Genomic DNA, 23,888 nt, shown 5'->3' on the forward strand with positions numbered 1-23,888 from the left:
AAAGTTAGAAGGTGACTTTTGGTCTAAGTGCTTATATTTTTCTTTCAGAGTTTATCCATAAAGCAAGTATTTTCTTCCTCCGAATTTTTAAAAAATCTTATATGTACTGTCCATTGTTTACTTCATGTCTGCTATCTAAAACACATTTTTACTTTTTAAAATATTGTATGATTACCACACGTTCTTGTGAACTCCATTTACCTCTGGACATCTTAACTATTCTTTTAAATACCTGAGAAACACTAATTGTTTCATTCAATAAGTCTGTACTGAGTACCTGTACAGACTTAGTGTTGTGTGCCAGACACTGTTTTCATCACCGAGAATAAGGAATGAACAAGGTAAACCAACTTCTTAGCCACAGGGAGGACAGACAATTAATAAACAAATACGCAGGTCCCCTGTATCCTGCTGCCCATTGGGGGAGATGATCAGATAATAAACAAATGAATATAACCCTGTAACATCAGATAATGCTATGAAGCACAGTGGAGTAGGATAGTATGGAGAGTGTTGGAGTAAGAAAGCACTTAGCTTTAGTTAGAGTAGATTGAACAAGTCTCTAATACATGCGCAGATACCGATATGCATCAAGGAAGAAAACCCTGAGGCAAAGTAAGCTTGGTGTGTGTGAGGAGCAGCGGGAAGAGCATTTTGGCCGAGGCAACGTGATAAGAAATTCCCACGTATACAGGGTGTAGCAGAAGTAACGCCTACTTGAGTGCGGTTGGCAGGGTAATATAGTATGGGTGTAATTATTTATAGTTGTAATTTCAACACTTCAGCTAAAATGTTATATGGTGTGCTTGAGTGTGACATTATTATGTTGCAGAATATGTTGCTTATAATTTTGTAATAAAAGATAATGGAATTAAAAGGGGGTGTTATTTGTAGTGGACCAAAACTCTGAGGTTTCTTTCTTCTGAGAAAAAAACTCTTAATTTGGAGAAATGCATTTTTCTAATTTGTGGAAAGGGGTTGGTGGATTTTGACTATATTTTTGGACTCTAAATGTGCTTTCCCCCTCTGGAGTATTGCATACCCATGAAAGTAATTTGAATTTAAGGAGCATAGTTTTAAGGTCACTTTAATTTATTTTTTAAAATTATGTCTCTTGATATGTACAAATTGGAGGGTTAATCATTTCTTTTCTACATTCCTATGATTAGATACATGATGTAAACTGTGAGAAAATATAGTTTGTTCTTAAGCATGATTTGATAACAGTTATAATTATACTGCAGGTGACATGTCTGAGAGAAGCCTTTTTCATTCCTTTGAACCCTAAAAGTCCTTGTTAAGGAGCCATTTTTTTTCTTTTACTAACATTAAATGCTTATTTAGTCTCACTAACTTGAATACATTTGGAAGTATAGTGCTTTTTTAGTAAAACATTCAAATCTAGATTTCTTTGAAGCATAGTTATACTTGCAAGACAAAAAATAAGGCAATGTACTTTTCGTCATCATTGCCTTGAGGAACATTTGAAAAAGTGACTGTGAAGTTTTATTTTTATAACTATACAAAATAGAAAAGAATGCGCCTCATAGGGATAGATACATTATTTGCTCACAAAATTGCCAGTAATGCAAATGTAGTGAGTTATGCATGGATTTCAGACTGTTTTGTAAAAAGTTTTTTTTAAATACCAATATAGAAAAACCTGTTTAGGGAGATTAATTAACTTGCCTAAGATCCCTTAGTCAGTAAATGGCATTGCTAAGAATTAAAGTGCAAGAAATTAATCTTTCCATCCTTTGTACCACTTGATTATTTATTTGTCCAATGAGATTATGTTTCGGAAAATTGTCAGTGAGGCTAGAATTTCGTTTCATAAATTTTATTTTATTTTATTAGCTTCGTTGTGGTGACACTGGTTAGTAGGGTCACACAGGTGACAGGTGCCCATTTACATGATACATGTTCTACATATTCCACTGTTGTGCCTACCACCCAAAGGCAGATCATCTTCATTCATTTTAAAGCTAACGCACATGGGGGGCATCGGTCTTATAGTAGCTTCTTTAAGTAAACAAGATACAGAATTTAAAATAAAAAAAGGGACAAAGTGGTATCCTGAACCTCTTGACGTGGTACACACAACATAACCTATGTAATATTTCCAACAAAAGCTCGTAATCTAACTAATCATGAGGAATTATCAGAGAAGTATAAATTGTGGGATATTTATTTATTTATTTTAAAGATTTTATTTATTTATCCTTAGAGGGGAAGGGAAGAAGAGAGGGAGAGAAATATCAATGTATGGTTGCCTCTGGTGTGTCCCCTGCTGGGAACTCGCCTGCAACCCAGGCATGTGCCCTGACTGGGAATCGAACCGTGATCATGTGGTTCTCAGGTCCATGCTCAATCCACTGAACTACACCAGCCAGGGCCAAATTGTGGGATATTTAATAGAAAAACTGTCTTGAACTCAAAAAATGTCAAAGTCATAAAAGATGAAGGCTGAGAAACATTCTGATTAGAGGAGATTAAAGAGATATGGCAGTGAAATTACAGTATGTGATTGTGGATCAGGAAAAATATCTACAGAAGTGTTATTGGCACAGTCGACTATGTATTATATATTAGGTTATAGTATTATATCAGTTAGATTTCCTGAATGTTAATAGTAGTGTGGTTATATGAGAGAACGTACTTGTTTTTAGCAAATACATGCTGAAGAATTAAAGGATAAAAGGCCACACTGTCTGGAACAAATCCCCAAATGCAGTGCTGCGGGAAAGATCTATATCATGTGTGTATGTAGAGAGAGAACGTGAGAGCAAGCAGGATGCAGGTGTGTCGGAGTTTGTGACTAACAAATCTGGGCAGACGGTATTACAGCAATTCCTCGTACCGTTCTTGCAGCTCTTCCCCTATACTTGAAAAGTATTCCAAAACAGAAAAGTTAGCATGTTCAATGATTAGCTGAGTAAGACAATGATTTATTATATGATGACACTTCAGACTTAAAGCTTTATCATACAGCTCTACTGTAAGGTGTTATTATAGCTGAGTTCGATTAACTATAATTTCCTAACAAAAGTTCTATTAGACTCTATAAATTCTTAACAAAGGAAGCAAGAAAGAATGCATTTCTGGAATCTCCAAATGTGGAGACAGGAATGTCAGGCCTGGGAGAAATTCCGGTGGTACAGGGAGAGACAGAGGCGGATGCCAGAGAGGAAATCCCAGATTACGGGAAGCGCTTGGGGAAACGACTCTCCATTTCAAGGACAACCGTGGAGCCTTTGCAGTATCGCCACGTTACAATACCCAGTGCCGTGTCATCTCGGCTCTTTTATATCCAGAGGGTCTAGATCATATTTTCCAATTTCAGTAAAACTTTATTTTCAATTGGAACTCATGGGCAAAACACACTTTTTAAAAAATAGGAAGTAATTTTGTAAGCATTCTTGTCAGACCAACCAGTTCCTTCAAGCAATAATACCAGTTTTCTGCTAGTATGTCTGGAAAATTTTCTGCAGTAGAACCAGGCCTTTAAAAAAAAAATCTTCTGATCTACGTACCTCTTATTAATTCTGCTCCAGCTTGGGCAGGGCTGGGCATTCAGAGAAATGGGTTCAGTGGTTGTTGGGTGGGTCAGACCCAGGGAGTGGAAGAGGCGTGCCTAGAAGGAAGAAGAGTTCCAGTTCATGTCGACCTCCGTGGCGCCTGTGTTGAATAGGGTGGACACGTGCAGCCTTGGTTTGTTTTTCTTGAAAATCCTGCAGGTTTCAATGTCCAAGAGTAGTGTTTGGAGTGATGGGGATAGCTGGCTTGGGAAGTGGCAGTTATAGAAGTTTTCTCTCCTGGGCGCTCGGGTACAGCGCAGCCCACCTCTGCCTCTGTGAGCTGACCTACAGCCAGCTGGGGGTCCAAGTCAGGTCCCAGGCTGTGACTGCTCACCATCCCAGTTGGCACGCTCAGCAGAAATTGCTGGGCTCAGAAGCAGCGTTTCATTTTTCTGCCCTAGGGGTGGTCCATTCAGAAAATGATCCAGGCTCACTCACTTGGAGACATGAAGAGTGGTCCTGCACTGGCCTCGCTGTAGTGAAACAGAACATTCTAATCTTCAGAGTCTCAATCCTTTCATTGGCTATGCCTCTCTTGGGAAAAGATGTTGTTTTCAAACAAGTGCATGCACTCCCGACAGGCTATATTGAATCAATTTGCTTTGCCTAGCACCTGTCATTTGCTCCCAGTGATTTAACAGGCACAGGCTCCATTCGGTGGAATTGGTCTTTTGGGTGGAAGGATTATTATGTCCAGCAGTGTTCCTCTTTGTCATGTGTAAAAGCAAATGTATATAATGGCTGGTAAACTGGGTATTTTCAATATACTTTTTAAAGTACATTCCATTTAAAAATTATACATTTTTTCTTTTTATGATTGCCAAAAGGTATGCAGTCTAAGGATCCATGTTTCTGCTAAGACCACTTTCTCCAACAGGGTGCACACCTGTGCTCTCTCCTACTACAGGGTCATTTGAATAGATGAGGACAAATGTGAATGTTACTTACACAGGCTTTTAATGAGCTACATAACAAGTTCACTCTGGTGAGAGTATCCTCTCCATTTGAACAGAGTGTAGAACTTGACAGTGTCTGGACATGGTTTGGGTCTAATTCAGTTATTCTTTCAGTGTCCTTCAACTGATCTGTGCATTGTTGGAGTGGAACTGGTGTTTAAACTTGAACCTACGACGTGGAGCGATAAAGTCTGACCTGCCTTTGGTGACTTTTAGGCCTCTTTAGGATGTCTAGGTCACCCTAATCTTCTCCTTTCACAGTTGTTTCCCTGCCCTTAAACTCACCACATGTAAAAAGGCATTATCTCAGAAAACTACTAAAAGACCAAACAAGCTAAATAGTTTCTTTCTGTCTTCTCTCATTTTGTTTTTCCAAATTCTTGAGCGTTTCTATAGTCAAGCCCTGAAATATGGGTCAGTTCCCAGTTTGTCACCAGATGATCTCCTCTGTTGGTGTACATGGGGTCTGTCCAGAACGTATCCAGCAGAGACATTTGTTGAAGAAGACAGAAGATACAGGAAACATTGTACACGGGATAATGATGACTCAGTCCCCTTCTCCTTCAAAGTAGGCACCTTGGGACCTCTTACAGTCTCCCAATTGCCACTAGCTACCCCGTATTTTCCTGAATCTCATCGATATTCTGAAATTTCTTCCCTTTCTAAGGTGATTTTAGTTTTCGGAAAACGCAGAAGTCTCAGGGTGCAAAACTGAGCTGTAAGGGCTCTGAGTCATCTGGGTGATCTGAGGTTTTGCAAAAAGACTGCACAACACATGATGCATGAGTGGGTGTGTTCTCGTGATGAAGCTGCCAATCACCAGTTGCCTATAGCTGCAGCCTTCTGAGTCATCCAAATAGTTTTCACCAAGGAATGTTCAAGCTTAATGAAAAATGTGATGGAGGTTCATTGCTCTACTCACTCAGTCATTTTGAAGGTGAAAGTCACGCAGTGCACTTGCTCACTTGACGATGTCTGCCGCCTATACTGACTAGTACAATGAAGCTGTCATTGTTTACACACACACATTCCAGTCCACTCTCCTTGGCTGCTGGGTTACATTGATGTCGCACAAATCATTCTTGTTATATCAACAATGGCTGGACTTTTTCCTTACAGATCTTACCATACATTGTAATATTGAAAGTGGGAAACCACTTAAGAAAAAAAATCAGCGGAGAATTTCATTTACTTTTAGGATTTTCTTTCCTTTGAGGTTTCAGGTTTGGAGCTGAAGTACCTTTGCTCTTAGAGGGGAAGACACAGGTAACCACAATTTGAAATTATTATCCCGCCTTTAAAGTATTGAAGCTGTACTAGATGACTAGCAGCCCCGTGGGCCCAGCTCAGGGTAGGAGAGAGATTGGGAGGGTGGGTGGTGAGAGGGATGTTGGACATATGTGTGTCCAGAAGCACCCCTTGCCCTAGGAGATTTGGGGAAGAGAGTAAGAGCATGCTAACTCTCCATCTAGGGGCAAAGAACCAGCTGCTGCTTCAACTAATATTTTTGCCTTGTCAGAGACTTCATACGGTCTACCTTAAGATGCCTTTTTAGCAGCATAGATGCTGTTAAAAAGGAGCAGGGAAATTGAGATGGGAGGTGGAGCAGAAACATTTCTTAATACTGTTATATGGGTGGGAAAGGAAGAAAATAGATATAAGCAAAAAATATTCCAGAAAACGGTTTCTTCCTTTATAAAGTTAGGAAGTGGTTGTCTTCCAGAAAATGGTTTCTTCCTCTATAAAGTCTAAATATGATCTTTATAGTTGTGTACTTTCAGTTCAGAACTGCGATTCTTTGAAGATTAGTATGAAATTCTCATTCACTCACTGAATGGCATTGTTTTTATGTTCACTGCAAAACACTACTTTTAAGAGATATCCATGAAGTGTATCTCCTGGTTAGTAGCTGTGATTGCTCTGTGTAAAGACACCAGCTAGAATGCCTTGAAACCAAAAGCCTTAGTTCACTTATTGAATATGTCACAAAAAAGCAAGTAACCAAGAAGGGACTTACCTGGGTGCCAGGAAAGACTCTGAGGAGGTATACCTGCGGAGGTGGGAGATGAGAAAGAAGGTGTAGTATCAAAGCACCCATGCAGAAGATGCAGGGCAGCTTCATGTCAAGGACTCTATAGTATTCCTACATCTCCTTTCAATTTTTCACCTGCCTGAGCTCTTTTCAGGTCTTTATGAAGATTTGAAGTTTGCAGTCAAGTTCACGGTGCTCAACTGTTAGCCAGATTTACTTGTCAGGGAAAAATACTACATTTACCATTTTTCATTGAAAATCTCTTTCATTGATTTTTGGACTTAATCTTTCCCAATACCACTCTGCCTCTCAAGATTCTCTTTTAGATGGTCTTCTCCCTGTTCTCTCTCGTCTTTGCTTCCAGCGATGTCCCTTTGCTTCAGATAGAATTCTCTTATCTTCCCCATGCCTCCTGTTCCTCACACCTGGCTTCTTCCCAGGGTCTGTTCTCTTCTGCCCACACCTTCTCTCTGTCCAAATCATGTACTTCTAGTAAAGGAAGCTTCAGTCTCGAAGAAGAGGCAAGAACAAGGGTGCTACCCTGTCACAGTGATAGGTTTTCTCTTGTCCCTTTGTGTGTATACAGTAGTCCCTTCTTACTCACAGGGCTTTCTTCCAAAGTCCACAGTGGATGGTCTAAAAGTATGTTTGGATAGTACCAAATCCTATTTTAAGTTTTTTCCTATATATCCATAACTTTTTGCTTAATGGAAGCACTTAATGGCTTCTGTTTGGCATATCCAAATTGCCAACATCACTACTCTTGTGCTTTGGGGCCATTCTTAAGTTAAATAAGTTACTTAAACTCAAGCAGTCAATACCACGACAAGCAATCTGATTAGCAAGAAGCCTACAGCATGGAGACCCTGGAAAAAGGGATGATTCACATCCTTGGAAGGATGGCAGGAGGCTTCATCATGCTACTCAGAATGACATGCAATTTCAAACTTGGGAATTGTTTATTTCTGGAACTTTCCATTTAATATTTTTGGAATGTAGTTGACCATGGTTGACTGTGGGTAACTGAAGCTGTGGAAAGTGCAACTGTGGACAGTGGTGGCGGGGAGGGGCGCACTGCACTCTGTCAGGGCAGCCTGCTGTTTCACAATGCCTTGAGATTATTTCACTGGGTTTTAAGCGACAACAAGGATGACAACAGTCTCCCAGCAGCTCTAGAATTACTTATCGCAGGTTGCATTCCCTAGGAAGCAGACTCCAAGACGGAGGTTGGTAGGAGATTTCTTAGGGACAGCTGTTAGAATCAACGCCGGTGGAATGGGAGTGAAGGAAGCAGGGTTGGGCAGAGTGAGAAATCGGGGTGTGATGCAGTCATACTGGAAGCCTCAGCAGGTCTTCGTCTCCCATTGGAATGAAGGGGCAGAGCCTTCATGCTCCACAGGCCTCCCTGTTCGAGGCAGCCATGTTCAGTGCAGGCTCTCCTCGTTGAGGGTAGACTATGCCACGTGAGGGCTGTCTTCCAAGAAGCACTCATAGCAGCTGAGGCAAGTGCCCTCCTTTCTTTCCTACAAGGGATTCTGGGCAGCCCCATGATAGCACCCATCAGAGGCATCTTCCAGAAAAGTGCCATGACTGGAACAGCTGTGCATCAAGATTAAGTCTCATAGGAAATAGAGATTTGGAAGAAAAGTAACAATGACTTGAAGGCATTTAAAAGCCTAATGAAGTTCTATACAGGAGAAAGTTTTCTAGAATCTACCTGCTTCCCAATGCCCCAGAATCACTGGCCTCAGAACCCCGCCTCTGAAACCAGAGGATTTTCTGAAATCCTCTTTAGATGGTGCAGTGGTGTTCTGATCTGAATCTGGCTCTGCTGACTGCACCTCAAGGTCGTTTCTGGGTTACTACATAATGTCTTTTACAACCTTGTTTTTCTGCTTAAACTTTTTCAAGTTTTAGGAAAAATGCCTGTGTCACTGTCAGGCTCTTTCTTAGTTATCAGTGGTACCTGAGAGGACTTTTTCCCTGCTTTGGGGTTAATTTTCTGTCTATAGCAGGACAGTTTTCAAGCATATGATGTCTACTAGATCGTGTCCTTTAAAAAAATAAAATGCATATATAAAAATAGGTGACAAATAACTGCTTTGTACTGAGTTTCTCCATGTGCCTGGCCAAGCATCTAGCAAAGCATTATTATATCTAGCATACCTCTAGATATTTTGCATATTTTTATCTTTAATTCTTATCACAAGCCAGCAAAGCTAGTTATTATGGTCACTTTTTGCCCAGGAAATAGGCTCTGTAGAGAGGCAAATAACTTTGCCTAAGAGCATTCCCCTTGTAGCTTGCAGGGCCAAATTTTGAATCCAGATTTCTTTTCTTTTTCCCTCTTTTTATTTATATTTTTTCTTCCCTTTAAAAAAACCCCCCACAGCTCTAAAGTTTATGTTCTTTATGCTGTTGTCATACCGCTTTCTAGGTAGATGACTTCTTCATTTGCAAATACTCTGTTCTCCGTGTGTTCCAAGTTCCCTAAGAAAATGGACAAAACAATAGGCGTTTACTAAAGACTTTGACTTGAAGTGATTGTACAGGTCAGATCAGAAAGCTTTTAAACCAAGAAGCATCCCTTCGGGGGTGGTGGTTTGGTTTTCTCAGAAACAGTTTTAGTCACAAGTCTTAAGAGTTTTACCACTGAAATATCTCTTGAAGGTGGATGTTCCTCTTCAGTCCCTGAAGTAGACATCTGCCTGTGTGGGCTTTTCCTCCACATTCCAACATAAGGACCCTCCCAGTCACACGCTCTGCCTCTTTTACTTGTTCATCTCTAGAGATGAACATCATCTCTAAAAAATAATGCCCCCCCCTTTTAATTATTTTTTAATAATGTCCCCTTTTTAAAATTGGTACCCAAAGGGCATCATAAATTGAGTTAGATGCCTCTAGTTCTATTTCTTGCTGATTCCCCTGTCATACTGAACAATTTTTACTTCCTAGGTACTTTCCTAGGAGCTGCTTCTGTATTTCATACATACTTTCACAACTTGCTTATCATTAGGATGAAAATATGTAAGTCATATGCCTTTTATGAAAATACATGCATTTGAGGGATCAAAATATTTACAGATCCCAATATTCCAAATACATATTTGTGTCTTTCTTTTGTTACTTTTGTAATTATTTTTATGTCTTTTTCCTAGTAAATTTATGAAGGGCTTGTGACTCTTAGGGTTACTACCTGGATAATTCAATAATAAAGATTTAAATTTATTGATGGAGAGAACCAGAGAGGGGAGAAAAACTATGAAAAACAAATTTTATTTATAGTTCTATAGCTGATTTGTACCATGCCTAATATATTATTACATCCATACCTGGCTTTCAAAATTATCTATTGAGTGAAATGCACTTGATGAAGTATGTAAATTATGTTTTATCATAAATATGTATGTGTTTGAATGACAAAAATGTTTTCTAGACCATAACATTCAAAATATATAATTGTTTTTCTTTTATCACTTAATGAAATTTTACTGTGGCTTTCCGGACTTCCAGGGAAGGGGAGATAGCCTCACAAATACCGGTTCAGATGAACATGCTTCCTGGTATTTTGTTCCTGCAATTCTATTTCAGCACTTTTAGTGGTTAATGGTGTACCTCTCCAGTGATCTCTGATATACCATCTTAATAGAGTAACGCAGTTCAGATACTCGCTTGCCAACTATGTCGGCTAATACAACGTAAAGGCATTGTAGAAACTATTTACATAATCGATGGCCTTCATATAACACCCATTACAAATGGTCATCTGGAAGAATCTCTGGTAACACTGGAGTAACCAAGTTTTATTGCTGCAAAAGGCAAGGCTCTTATTTCCAACAGCTCGATTGACTAGGTTTCTTTTGTCAAATTATCTGAAATATACCTCCCTCTAACTTGATGCAAGCACCCCTATTTTTGTTCCCTAGAGCCACGCTGACATCTAACAGCACTTCCCACGTCAGTTCTTTCCATCTGTAACATGGTCAGCGTGTCACCTGAGTGTTTCATCCACTCTGTTAGTCATCTGCAGTCCTGGGAACAGTTTGTCTTGTGAGGCCTGCACAAATAGTTTGATCGCTGGTTTGAGCAGCATAGGGGCAATGACAGTTATTTTCTCATTTGCTTTGGATACTTTACTTTTTGGATGCAGCATAGGTTAAAATGAGTATTTTTGGTAACAGTGACATAGTATTGATTCCTACTGAATTTGAACACAACTAAAGTTCTTATTTTTGCTCTGTTATGTCACCTTTTCCCCATTGTATACTCAGTTGATTTTATTTAAATCTAGGTATAGGGCATTTTATATTTTTATGTTACCTTGTTGTATGTAACCTATTAGTTTTCATCCCGTTGATGTAATTTAGGATTGGGGGGAGTCATTCACTATATTAGTTACCCTTTCTTGTTTAATGTTACCTTTGCATTTGAGAAACATGCCACTTTATCCGTCTCTGACAACAATAGTTATTGGGTTGAAGCAACCACAGAGCAGCAAGGAGCCAGAGGCCCTCTGTGCTTTAACAATGATTGGTTCATTAATACTCCTTGGGGTATTTTCGTTGAACTCAACCCCTATTTGTGAAATTGTGCATAATTCAGAATATTTATATTACTCAACGTATGTGGCTCTGAGAGGTTTTGTTGGTGACGGTGAGGAGGAATGTAAGGGGATTAACTGGAGAAGGGCACAAAGGAGATCCCTGGAGTAATGAGAAAGTTTGCTCTGTGGGTGACTCGTGATTTATATGGGTGACTGTCCTTTCTTGTCAGAACTGCTGAAACTTTTTATTAAAGATCTGTGCATTTCACTATATTTAAATTACATCTTAACTATAATTTTTTTAGTATGTAAATTCACTTGGGTTACCAACTATTAAGAATTAAAGATCAATTTTGCAAGTTAAAATCTTGAGGTTTGGAATATTGAAATGACTTTGTCAGTACTTGACAGTGATGAAATCCAAAATAAGATGTGGAACTCAACGACTGTTTTGGATGAATTGCTTTTTCAATTCATGCTTTGAATAACACTTCTTTAGGGTGTGGGATGGGAAATGATTTTCTTCTAAGCAGTCTACTTGATATTCAGAAAAAGATGGATAATAACGTGCCTATATTTTAGTAACATGTTTGCAAAAGGTTTTTACCATGTTCTATTTCTAAGCTCTTGGGAAGTTGGAATCTGTAAATGGATTTCATAACCCAACGCGTTCAGTGAGTGTTTATTCAGAATGAAGAAAAGTAGGCGCCTAATTATCTACTTTATCCATTGAGTACTGTTTGTAAGCCGCCCCTCTGAAGGAGTTTTCCTTTTAGAGGTAGTATTGTGTGTCAGTCGTGTTGTAGTTCGAGAGGTATGAGCCACGGTTGTGATTTGAAACCACATCTGTTCATTCATTAGTAAGGCGGTGGCCACTGTAAGAGAACGTATTGAAATTGAGCAGATTTGTTTTCTGGGGGGTAGTGAGAGCATGCACACATTCTCTACTTTTAGTTTTGAAATAATGCCTTACAATTATATGATAGCTTTTATTCTTCATGACTTTTTTGCATGTATTATATGATTTTATTCTCACAAGAAATGGGAACATATTTTATTAGAATTAAGATTCTGGACATTGGATAATGAAGTAATTTGAGAAAGATCAAGCTCCTCTAATCTAAATCCTTCACCCCATCCAAATCCAAGGTCAAAATTGCGTTTCTCCAGGGAACCACTTTCCTTATCCTATAATACTTTTCCCAAGTGAAAAGAATTTCCTGACCAATTTTGTATACTGCCCATGCTGTACTATTACTGTTTCATCTGCTTTGTATTTGTTCTGAATTTCTTTTTTGGACATGTTTTATGTTTTCCTAGCCATATTATAAATTCTTCTACTTCTCTTATCCTTCCTCCCCCATGCTCCGAGTATAGAGCCAGACGAACATTACCAACTGAATAAATCCTTTCTGAACAAGGGCTGCCCTTAAAATTAAATTGTGTGATATAAACAAAATGCCGCAAGTAGTGTGTGGCCCATTATATAATAATAACTGGTTAGATGAGATCACTTGGGAAAAATGTGAGCAAATTTATTGTTTGATTAATAGTAATTCCACATTTTCAGTACAGTGTTGATTAGAATCTTTTCTTTCTGCGTTTGGTAGGTTTTCTGAGTTCTAGTATAAAATATTTGGAAACTTGGAAGGTGGTGGTCTTCTAGTGAAGCAGGATGGTGTGGGGTAAAGATGCACACTGACATCAGTCGACTTGACTCTGAGGTTCTGTCCCTTTCTGACAATGCGAGGTAGAGACTGTTCCCCCAACCTCTGTCCTGCTCTGGTGGTGCGTGTGGACTAGCAAAGTACATAGGATGTGATATTATCTGCCTTTATAATGGCAGATTCCATAGTCTCCCTTATCTCATTGTTATCTCTTTTATTACTCTTTTCCTTTTTAACAATTAAGTTTTAAAGTAACATGAAATTATATATGTTTTTTGAAGAAATTTAGGAAAGTATAAAGGAAAGCAAACAAAAGCTCACCTTGATGAGAAACAGAGTACCTTTAATGTAGTGATATTTAATTTTTTATGTGAGCCTTATAAATAAGTCATTCTCGTTTTGAATAATTCATTTGTTAATCTAATCCTTTTATTTGTGTATTAATTTAACAGCCACTTACTGACTGGCTATTGGGTGTCAGGCACTGTTCTAGGTGTTGGAGAGAGAGCACTCACCCAAGCCAAATGCCTGTCTTCATGGAGCTTCTGTTCTTTTCTGGGGGGGGGGGTATGGTAATCACAGGAGCAAATATCAAATGTGGTGTGTGAGGGTGATGATGCCATGACTAAAATGAGCAGGTGCATGGATCCAGAGTGATGGCAGTCCTTCCTTAGAGAAGGTGACACTGATCTGAGGAGGTGATATTGTACCAGGAATCAGAAAGTATTGAGGGAGCCAGCCAGACGACCAGCTGGAAAAGAGACCTCCAGGCGAAGGAATGGCAGGTTTCCGCCAGGTCCCTCACGCGGTATAAAAACCTGATGAGGACTGGAACTCTCGCTCTCTGAAACCCTGTGATCCAACCTTGAACTGGGAGTGCTGCTCATCCATTGTCTTCTTGGGGTGTTAAATTTTGATCTTCCATTTTCTCCATATTACCTATTACTCTGCTTATATCACTAGCTTATTTAAGCTTTTGATCGTGTGTTAATGTTTTTGTTTTCTTTGCACACGGAAAAGTTCTTTTATAACCTAGACCCTAATCACTGGGAGGAAGCATTGCTCTAGAGATTGTTCGAAATAGAAAATGTCTCTAGTTCTAGAGTGTATGTGGATTGCTTCTAGAGATTGTTCGAAATAGAAAATGTCTCTAGTTCTAGAGTGTATGTGGTTTTCAGCAGTGGAGGTTTATACGGAGCTGTGGAGCAGGGATGGGGAGTAGAAAGACTTCCTGGATTATATCTTTGTGGTTTAACAGCATTCTGTTTCAAATGAATTACTAAAACGGTAGATGCATTTATTCAAATCCAACTGTAAAGATCTGTTTCAGGGACTTCCGCCAAGATGGAGGCATAGGTGGAAACACTGTGCCTTCTCCCACAACCAAGTTTGAACACAACAAAGGTTTGGAGAACTAGGACACACCCAAAGACCAGAAAACGGAATTATACGGAAGTCTGACAACTACGAACCGTTCAATGGGACGGTAAGAGAGGCGGAGCCAGCAGCGGAGCTGGGTCGAGCAGGACAGATCCCCCGACCTAGGCGTGCAGGCAGCCCGGAACCAGTCGGGGTGTGGGGCAGACTGACCGTGGTCGCACATTCGCGCACAGTGAGATGGACCACACAGGCCCCAGGGGGTGAACCCAGTGGTGGAGGGCTGACGGCGGTGGCACACTCGAGTGCAGTGGAACGAAACGCGTGGGCCTGGTGACGGTGGTGGCTGCGGTGCCCGGGCCTCGGCGGCAGGCGGCAGACGGGAAGCCATTGTCCCTCTTTGACCCTGCCCCCACATACAATGTCACAACCCAGCGACTTAGTTGCCCTGTTCTAGTGAACACTTTAGGGCTCTGATCCTGCTATGGAACAGACACGAACAGCCCAAAAGATGGCGCAAGAAGAACTCAAAGTCCCAGAGCCAATAACTAAGCGACCGAGAAATTGCCAGCCTCTCAGAAGTACAATTCAAGACACTATTTATCAGGATGCTCACAGAACTGGTAGATTATAGTCATAAATTAGAGGAACACAGTCACAAATTAGAGGAACATATGAAGGCTAAACTAATTGAAATGAAGGGAGATGCACAGGAAACCAATAGTGATGGAAAGGAAACTGGGACTCAAATCAATGGAATGGACCAGAAGGAAGAACAAAACATCCCACCAGAAAGGAATGAAGAAATGAGAATTCAAAAAAATGAGGAGAGGCTTAGGAACCTCCAGGACATCTTTAAACGTTCCAACATCCGGATTATAGGGGTACCAGAAGGGGGAAAGAAACAGCCACGAGTGGAAAACTTATTTGAACAAATAATAAAGGAGAACTTCCCCAGTCTGGCAAAGGAAATAGACTTCCAGGAAATCCAGGAAGCTCAGAGAGTGCCAAAGAAGTTGGACCCAAGAAGGAACACACCAAGGCACATCATAATTACATTAGCCAAGACTAAAATGAAGGAGAGAATCCTAGAAGCAGCAAGGGATAAGGGGACAGTCACCTACAAAGGAGTACCCATCAGACTGTCAGCGGATTTCTCAAAAGAGACCTTACAGGCAAGAAGGGGCTGGAAAGAAGTATTCCAAGTCATGAAATCCAAAAACCTACATCCAAGATTGCTTTATCCAGCAAAACTTTCATTTAGAATGGAAGGACAGATAAAGTGCTTCTCAGATAAGGTCAAGTTCAAGGAGTTCATCATCACCAAGCCCTCATTATATGAAATGCTAAAGGGACTTATCTAAGAAAAAGAAGATAAAAATATGAACAGTGAAAGGACAGCAAACTCACAGTTATTAACCACACGTAAAACAAAAGCAAACCAAGAGGACAGCTAGATCAGGAGTGGAACCATAGAAATGAAGAACACATGGAGGGTTAGCAACAGGGGAGCGAAAGGAGGAGAAGGGGGGAGAAGGTACAGAAAATAGCATAGATGGTAGGTAGAAAATAGATAGGGGGGAGGGCAAGAATAGTGGGGGAAATATAGAATCTAAAGAACTTGAGACACGTGATTATAAACTAACGGGAGGAGAATAGTGGGGGAGGGAGTGTGCGGGTGGAGGGGAATGAAGGGGGGGCAATAGAACAACTGTAATGGTATAATCAATAAAATATATTAAAAAAATAAAAATCTTTAAGAAAGATCTGTTTCAGGGAAATAAGAATGATTTTCAGATGATTCATTTTTTGGTTGCTATTACTATAAAAAACATTGAGCTGACTTTAGTAGTCACAAAACAAATAAATTGCTATGAGCAATTATTTACAGAATTCTTTTAGTCAAATGCCTGTGTTCTCCTATAAATGCTCAGAAGGTTGTCTATTTATCTGAAATCTAAACAACTGGAAAATTCAAAATATCATTTTTATTCTTATGTCCTCATAGCAGAAAATTATTTCTAATAGAAAGAAATAATGGATAAAGATGACTTAAAACACTAATGGATATAAGGTAAATTTAAATCAAGTAAGATGCTGTTAAATGTCTTATACCTTCTACATATCCATAAATTGTTAAAGATTGTTGAATCCAATAGTGATCACTGGCAGTAAAATGACTACTGAATAGAGAAAAATTAAATTATGGTTAGTAAAGCTTTTTGTTAGATAAATACCTTGTTGCTTCCTATGTCTATGGAGTTGGTCATATAAACTTGGTTCATTTGGACTATCGAAGAGACAAAACAATGTATTTTCAATCCATTCCCAGCCACCACTCCTAGTATGCATTTTGCTATATCTGTTTATGTTTGAGTTTTCCTCTTAAGGCAGTTAGGAGTAGTGTACATATCTGTATAGTTATGGAATGAAAGAACCTAAACAGTTTATCTGCTTTTGTTTCTAAGTAATTTCTTCATACTTTTATTTAACAAAGATGACTCCTATTTTTTTCAAGCCACTTCAGTACATCTTATAGGTAAATCTAAATTCTGACTCCTGGGTAGATATAAAAGACATAGAAAAGCTGAATTTCTAGGGTATAATTTTTCTGGAGGATTTATATTATATTTCAGTAGCCTTTTCACTGAAAACTTTTCTGTAGCTTTAACTAATTATAGCTGAGAAGAGAAATAGTAGGTTTCTTTTTGTGCATTGTTGCTGACTGATCACCTCTGACTTAGTCTAGAATTAGAAATTTTTCTGTGGAGGAATGGATATCAGAGCCTTGCATGTTGTGATTTATGTGGCATTTGAATTATATTTTTCAAGCTGTAATAATTTCACAATTTAAGCACTTCTTCTTACCACCAAGCAACTGCAGAAAATATATATAACATCTTTTAATTTGAGTCCTCTGAGTGGGCCATACATGGAGATGTCAGGAGAGTTTGTGGCAGCCATGTCCTCCGGGCCTCTGAGGATGCGGTGCATCTGGAATGAACCCTCCCAGTTCATCGACAACATGTGTTGCATATTATCATGGCTCTGGCCTCTGGATTTCAATTTCATGGTGACAGATTCTATATCTGGGGGAGGAACTGTCTGGGCTAACTTCCTGTGTAATAATCACTTGGATATAATGATTATTTTCCATGTAAATCTAAATAAGATGCAGACACTGTGGGTGCCAAGGATTTCTGTGTGGATCAGGGGTAAGAATAACACAGGAGCCTGTTCTGCGTTAGTGGGGAGAAAGCATGTCTTGGAGGCAAACCCATATACATACTCTAATCAAGTTTCGGGTAAACGTGTTGGTTGAACGTGGATGACCCCGAACCCTTGCCAGCTACCAGATGTGCATCCCTGAAACCCATGCAGCAAACAGCAGGGGTGTTTGGAAATACTCAACTGCTATGGTTGCTGGAGAACCACCGGCAAGGAAGCATTCTGCCTTGAGGTTATTCTGATACAATAGGGCTGTCTGAAATTCTCTGTCTCGATTTATCCAAACTTGGAAATTATCTTACATGTTTTTTTCCTTGTCTGCGTCCCCCCACCCACTGCTCTTTTGTTGGCTTATGTAAGCAGCAGTGTGATAAGAGGTGCTAGACTCTCAGAGCGAAAACCCAAGTTAATTTCTTCCTGGAAGATGCCTCTCTAGAAAAAAAATGTTCACTTCTTTGCCTTCTCAAAAATATGCTATTTGAGCACCACCCTCTTTTATGTATGCTAATTTCAGATATGGATAAGATAATAAACTTTGAAGGGTGTTCCGTCTTTCTCATTGTACAAATACTAGTGGTTACCCGTGGCTCAGTGGGAATTGTCTGCCTGTGTGGGACCATCAAGATTCTTTTGAGTCATCTTTTGACTATTTTCCTTTTTTTATTTTATTTGTTTGCCTTTCAATCCTGTAGGTATTCCCACAGTTTAAGTTCTTGACTTAGAACTGAGAGATTTATCTTGTTCCCTCTTACTTCCATTGTCCTTTCTCTTGGTTTGCACCCTGACACACTTAGGGAAAAGAAAATTTTTGGCCAGATTCTTAGGCCTTTGCTTGAGGCAAAGCTCCCTGAACACCCACGAAGCAAAGACCACTGTTGTGAAAGGAAAGTACACAATTGTTCTTTTGAATCCTTGCTGCTAGGGGAACCACAGTTAGTCTGGGGAATGTAAATTGTGGCAGGGTCAGGAGGAGCCTTCCCTCCAACTACTCGGGTGGCTGTAAGGAGTGAGCGCGCATGCAGTTTTAGTGGAGGACAAACGTGGAGTGAGAAGCCCAGCTCAGAAGATGCTGAAGAGGAGAGATCCCCTCACTGACCCTGTGAGGGTCAGTGAAATGACCATGTTGGATCATTGAAATGATCATCTTTGATACGAACTTGTTTCCTGTAATTACCTCAAGCATAATTGCCTTTGTGGATTTTGGATAATGATTATCTGTTCAAATAGGATGAAAGAATGGGAAGTATATCAGTTAATCCGTGCTTCTTCACCAGGTGAAACTTTCTTTTTTAAAAATGAGGTTGAAACAATCCTCCTATAAGGTCTTTTATAAGCAGTGGAAAACAAAGCTAAGAAGACCTTGGTTTGAGGTAGGGTTAGGACACCAGTCACCATTGAAATGTTTCATGGAATCTCTGTGTTCCCACATACAACTCACCTTCTTACGGAGATTAACAACCTTTCTTTCCCGTTACTGTGAATGTTAGAGCTTCTTGGGTTGATAGTTGGTGGGGCCTAACATGTCTCAGGAGGACCTGATCTGGATGTCCTTAGAGGTACAAGTCATTCTTGATGCATCATTTGGAAGCATTTTCTGAGAAAAGTGAACTTTCACTTTTAAAATGTTATCATTTTGAAATGTGTCTGCAATGTCTTCGTTTCATCTGCAGAAGGGCCAGCACAGTGCTGCTGCTCCTGCCGTGGTGTCAGTCTGGTTGTGACCAACTGGAGCTTTCCGCTGTTTCACCAGGTGCTTTGTGTGCTGACGTAGGGACTTTTCTTGTGCCAGGAAACAATGTCATGAGAACCATCCATGGTGTGGGAGAGATGATGACCCAGATGGTGCTCAGCAGAGGTTCCATCTTCCCCATGAATGTGCCTGACGTTCAGCCGAGCATCCACCCCGGCAAGCAAGGGAGCCCTGCTGAGCCCGAAGATGTGACCGTGATGGACACCAAACTGAAGATCATTGAGATTTTACAGGTATGTGGCAAAATGAAAACAGCCACAGATACCTAATTGTGCTTATCGGTTTAATTATATTTTTTGCTTCAAATCACCGTGTAAATATTCGGAAATGCTCTTGATCTAGTTTTATTTCTTTTAAGATAATGGCAAGCCTAGTAAGAAATCGCACACTGAGCTATTCAATATATTAATTAAATATTTTAATTTCCATTAAATACATTAGTGATGCTATCTAACAATGATGGAGTGCTTTGCGGGGGACAGAACCTCTTTCTTATGTATTTTCTTATTTAGTATTAACCCTAATTTACTTTTACCTTCATTTAAGAAGGATTTCAGACCTGGCAAAATTAATGATTGAATTCTAGCCCTTTTTTATTTTTAACTGAATTGGATACATGATTCTATGCATCTAGATTTATCATCTTAGTAAGAAACTCACATAAAAGTTCATTTATTATGAACAAAATTTTAATAATTGGTTTTAATTTATTTTAGTATTTTATGTAAGTGACTATTTCTGTTTGTATTTTTGTTGCCAAGTGGCCAGGAATAACATATATAATATATAAAATTTATATATATATGTATGTTAATGTAGCTTTATACATTTAAAGGAGATAAATTGTTATTTCATGCCCACTGGTCTAGTAAATAAATTTCCTATTATGGTAGCTATGAATTCTTAACACTTTTTTAAAGTTTGAAAAGTAGTTATGATACTTAAATTATATATATAGTGTTTATTTCAGATTTGGAGAATGGAGTTTGGAGTTTTCAAAGATGCATTAAGATCTAGATACAGTTTATTGTCTTTCATCATAATTTAAAGTAGACTGAGCTACCAGAAGTGGGTTAGTTGTCCAGGAAGGGCCTGTATGTTTTTATTTAAAGTAATTAGATTTATAATCATAAGAGGTTTTACAGTTCTTCCAGGAAATCCAAGGGCCGAATCCTGAGACATACTTGCAGGCCTCCCAACAGTGTGCTCAGGACCTTGAGAAATCCCTCAGTCCTGTTCTGAGATTGAGAAGGGTAGTGACCACCTGACCAGTGGACCTCCTGAGCCTGCAGCTTAACATCATGCTACTCCTGGGACGACTGTATAGGCTCCTCATTTTAGCCTAGAGTTACAGAGAAAAACGGCGTTAAAAAAATCTCTAACAGCTAAAAATGATGACAAGGACAACCTATGTCAGGACAGGGTAGGGCTGACTCATTTTTGCTGCTTCTTTTGGGCTCTTCATGTATAGGCTCTTCATTTCTTGTTTTGAAGCTCTGCTCTCGCTGTTTGTCTATGTGTCTGGGGCTGGGTCTGATTGGCTGTGTCTGTGTCTGCACTCCCAGGGATTATTTTTGAATGTTTTTCTTTTTTACAAGACCTCTTGAAGAATTTCTTTGTGGCCCATTCTGTGTACAAGTCCCCTGCTTTCTGTGGGCCCCGCCTCCTCGCCCGTGTTCTCCTTTCTTTTCCCCATCACTTTGCATAATTCTCCTTTTGTAGTCTGTTCCTCTGTCATTCTCTCTCTCTTTATCTGGCCCTCTCTCAACACTCTCTCTGCCTCTTTTTAAAATTTTTTTTATTTTATTGATTTGAGAGAGAGAAAGAAACATCTATTTGTTGTTCCACTTATTTATGCATTCATTTGTTGATTCCTGATGCACCCTGACTGGAGATTGAACTGGCACGCTTGGCCTATTGGGGTGATGCTCTAATCAGCTGAGCTGCCTGGCCAGGGCCTGCTTTTGTTTTCATTCGTCCCTTTTCCTTTTTCTTTCCACTTTCCATTGATTTTTTTATAATTAAATACAAAGCGGGGCAAAAGTAGCTTTACAGTTGTAAGTACATGAATCATAGTTTATTCTTGTATAATTAAATATTAATTATTATTTTCCATATAAACAACTTTAAACCTACTTTTCCCAACCTATATATAAGAGGAAGAAAAATTTTATTTTGGTTACATTTATAAAGTACAGTTCTATGAAGTTTAGTAACTTCAACTAAAAGTTAATGTGTTTCATTAATTGATATTTTATTGATTTGCTTTTTACATAGGTTTAAAATAAAAACATTTTTTAAAGCACTTGCTATTTAGCTTCTGCTCCCATCATTCTGCTCAAAGCTGACAAATCCATCAGCCCTGTGGCCTCTTTTCCCATGACCTGTCTCCTGCTTTGAAAATCCCCTATCAGCAAGAATCAGTTCAGACAATATGTGTTGCTGTGCTCACTCCATGCTCATGAAAGAGTCTCTTTCATGTTTGTTTTTTGCTCTGGATTATATGCTCTTCAAAGGCAGGCCTTATACCTGTGGAACTCTGTTTGTACCCTTGGTGCTTTCCTCAAGGACCTAGCCTAACAAATGTTTGTTGGACCTAACTGAACACAGCTGACAGGGAGCATGTTTGCTTCCCATAAGGAGCATAAAGGAGAGAGAGAGAGAGAGGGATTGAGATTCAACTTGGGACCTATAGGTGTAAATAGTGTGTTGGGGGAGCAACAAGGAGAAAAATTGATTTGGGCTGGGGAGCCAAAGGAAGCTTCAGTAATTAAAAAGAGAGAGAGAGTTTTAAAGTAGACATTGGTGGATATCTCAGAAGCTGGTTATTGGTGAAAAAGACTATTCAAGGTGTAAAGTGGACATTGTGCACAAATACGAGAAGGCAGGAGAGAAACTGCAGGCACTCTGTCCTGTGCTGTTGGAACAGAGAAGTGAGAGAGAATGAGAGAAGGGGCAGGAGAAGGAAGGGGAGGTGGGGCGTGACGCAAGCGGGACATGGTGTGAAATCAGGTTAGGTGGTACTGCAGAATACCAAGTTTTCGGAAGTCACATGATCATTGTTTACTGTGCGAATGACACTGGTGAGCGGGTAGGGGCGTGACGGCAGTTTTGCTGGGACAAGGTTTACTTTAGGTCAGGCACGCTGGGTGGAAGGTGACACTGTGGAAGACCAGTTCCTTACTGTCAACTCAGAAAGCTGTGGGACGTCTTTTTTCCTCTTTGATCTCCACTATATTCTATACCATATGATTTAGCCCCTGACACTTTCCTAATTATGTCACAAAGGTGTGTTTTGTTTTCCCAACTCAACCATCGGCTTCTGGAGGGCAGTGGACTTCGGACTTTGGGGGTTTGTATCCTTCCTAGTGCTGAGCACAGGCAGGAATCTTATTGGCACTTTGCTCCTGTCATTGCTTCAATTAAGGAGAACAGCGACAACCACACAAACCCAGAGGAAAACAAGCACCAGTGAGGCACGTTCATGCTGTGTCAGGGTGTGTGACTTCAGAGCTCCATGTAGCCTAGAGCCAAGACTGACTGTGGCATCACTACTTCTTCATCTAGACCCACAGGAGACCTCCGCCTGGAATAGTCAGAAAGTAATCATGGAAAGTCAGGTTTTCATCTTTCAAAAAAATGCTTTGGGAAACACGTCACTTTTCTTGGTTTCATGACTGATGAACTGTATGCAGCTGAAGCATTAAGTGTTTACCAAGGAATTTCTAACTAGTTCATGTGATATCTTGATAGTTGTGTTCTTGGTGTTGTGCATTGAATTGTATTTTAAACACTGTGCTAACCAAAGAAAATTGTGTTGCTTCTAATGTTTCTTGTAGTTTATCCTGAGTGTCAGACTAGATTATAGGATCTCTTACATGCTGTCAATATACAAGAAGGAATTCGGGGAGAACAATGAGAACGCTGAGACGGCTGCCAATGGCTCTCCAGATACATTAATGCCATCAGGTATCTCCTTTGTCATAGTACCTACTCGTTGTTTTTTGTTTCCCCGAGAACTTGAAAGTACATTTTATATTTTAAAACACAGTGGAAATAATCTCCACCAATGACACGAAAGGCCTGAGACAAAGTGTTAAATAACCTGCCTCGGATGGCAGGGAGAATGTTTGCTGTGACTTGGTGCTCGAATGCAGTTTCCGCTGTAATCTTCAGAGCTCTGCACAGTGGAGGTACTGCTTTTTGTGCCATTTTACAGATTAGAAAAACCAAGGTGGGAGGGGGTATAAAAGAGGAATAAAGGTCCTTTAAAGTTACTTGTTAAAGGTCGTAAAGTGTGGAGCAGGGATTCCCCCTGAATTCTCTCCAACTCCAGAGTTGAAATCTTGTAAGCATTATACTATTTGCGGTGAAAATCCAAGGGATTTTTTTTTGGCCTGGATCAAAGAGCGATGTAAAAGCCATGGACAGGAAAGGTGTTTGATAGGAAGCTGCCGTCCAACTCTTGAAATACAGACATGGCATTTCCCCATGGTATGAATGTGTGAATGTGCATGGTGGTTTGCCTGTGCCTATGTGTGTTGTTTTTAGCTTTGCATGGTTATAAACTATTCCAGTATTTCAGTTTTTCACATTTAAAAAGTATAAGAATAAAGCCACTTTATCTCTGAGTGTAAGTCCATAATAATGAAAGAACATAAAAATTATTGTAAAGATACTGTGGCAATAGAAAGTACCTTATGAAACCTCAGATATATTAATTACTATTATCCTGGACAGATCTGGCCAGCCATGTC

General features: G+C 39.7%; 1 protein-coding gene across 3 annotated transcripts in view; it reads left to right on the top strand.

The window, feature by feature from the left end:
* Positions 1 to 23,888, top strand: part of ITPR2 (inositol 1,4,5-trisphosphate receptor type 2) — a 456,496-nt gene that overhangs the window by 150,649 nt on the left and 281,959 nt on the right. For 2 of the 3 annotated variants that reach the window (XM_037033923.1, XM_037033925.1), the window contains 2 exons: positions 19,132 to 19,364; positions 22,971 to 23,100. In XM_037033923.1, the coding sequence (XP_036889818.1) occupies positions 19,132 to 19,364; positions 22,971 to 23,100 (363 nt within the window). The remainder of the gene's footprint in view (positions 1 to 19,131; positions 19,365 to 22,970; positions 23,101 to 23,888) is intronic. The other variant, XM_037033924.1, reaches the window with a different exon arrangement.

This window comes from Sturnira hondurensis, unplaced genomic scaffold, assembly GCF_014824575.4.
Source record: "Sturnira hondurensis isolate 20B ecotype Veracruz unplaced genomic scaffold, ASM1482457v3 Scaffold0021795, whole genome shotgun sequence".
Taxonomy (NCBI): Eukaryota; Metazoa; Chordata; class Mammalia; order Chiroptera; family Phyllostomidae; genus Sturnira; species Sturnira hondurensis.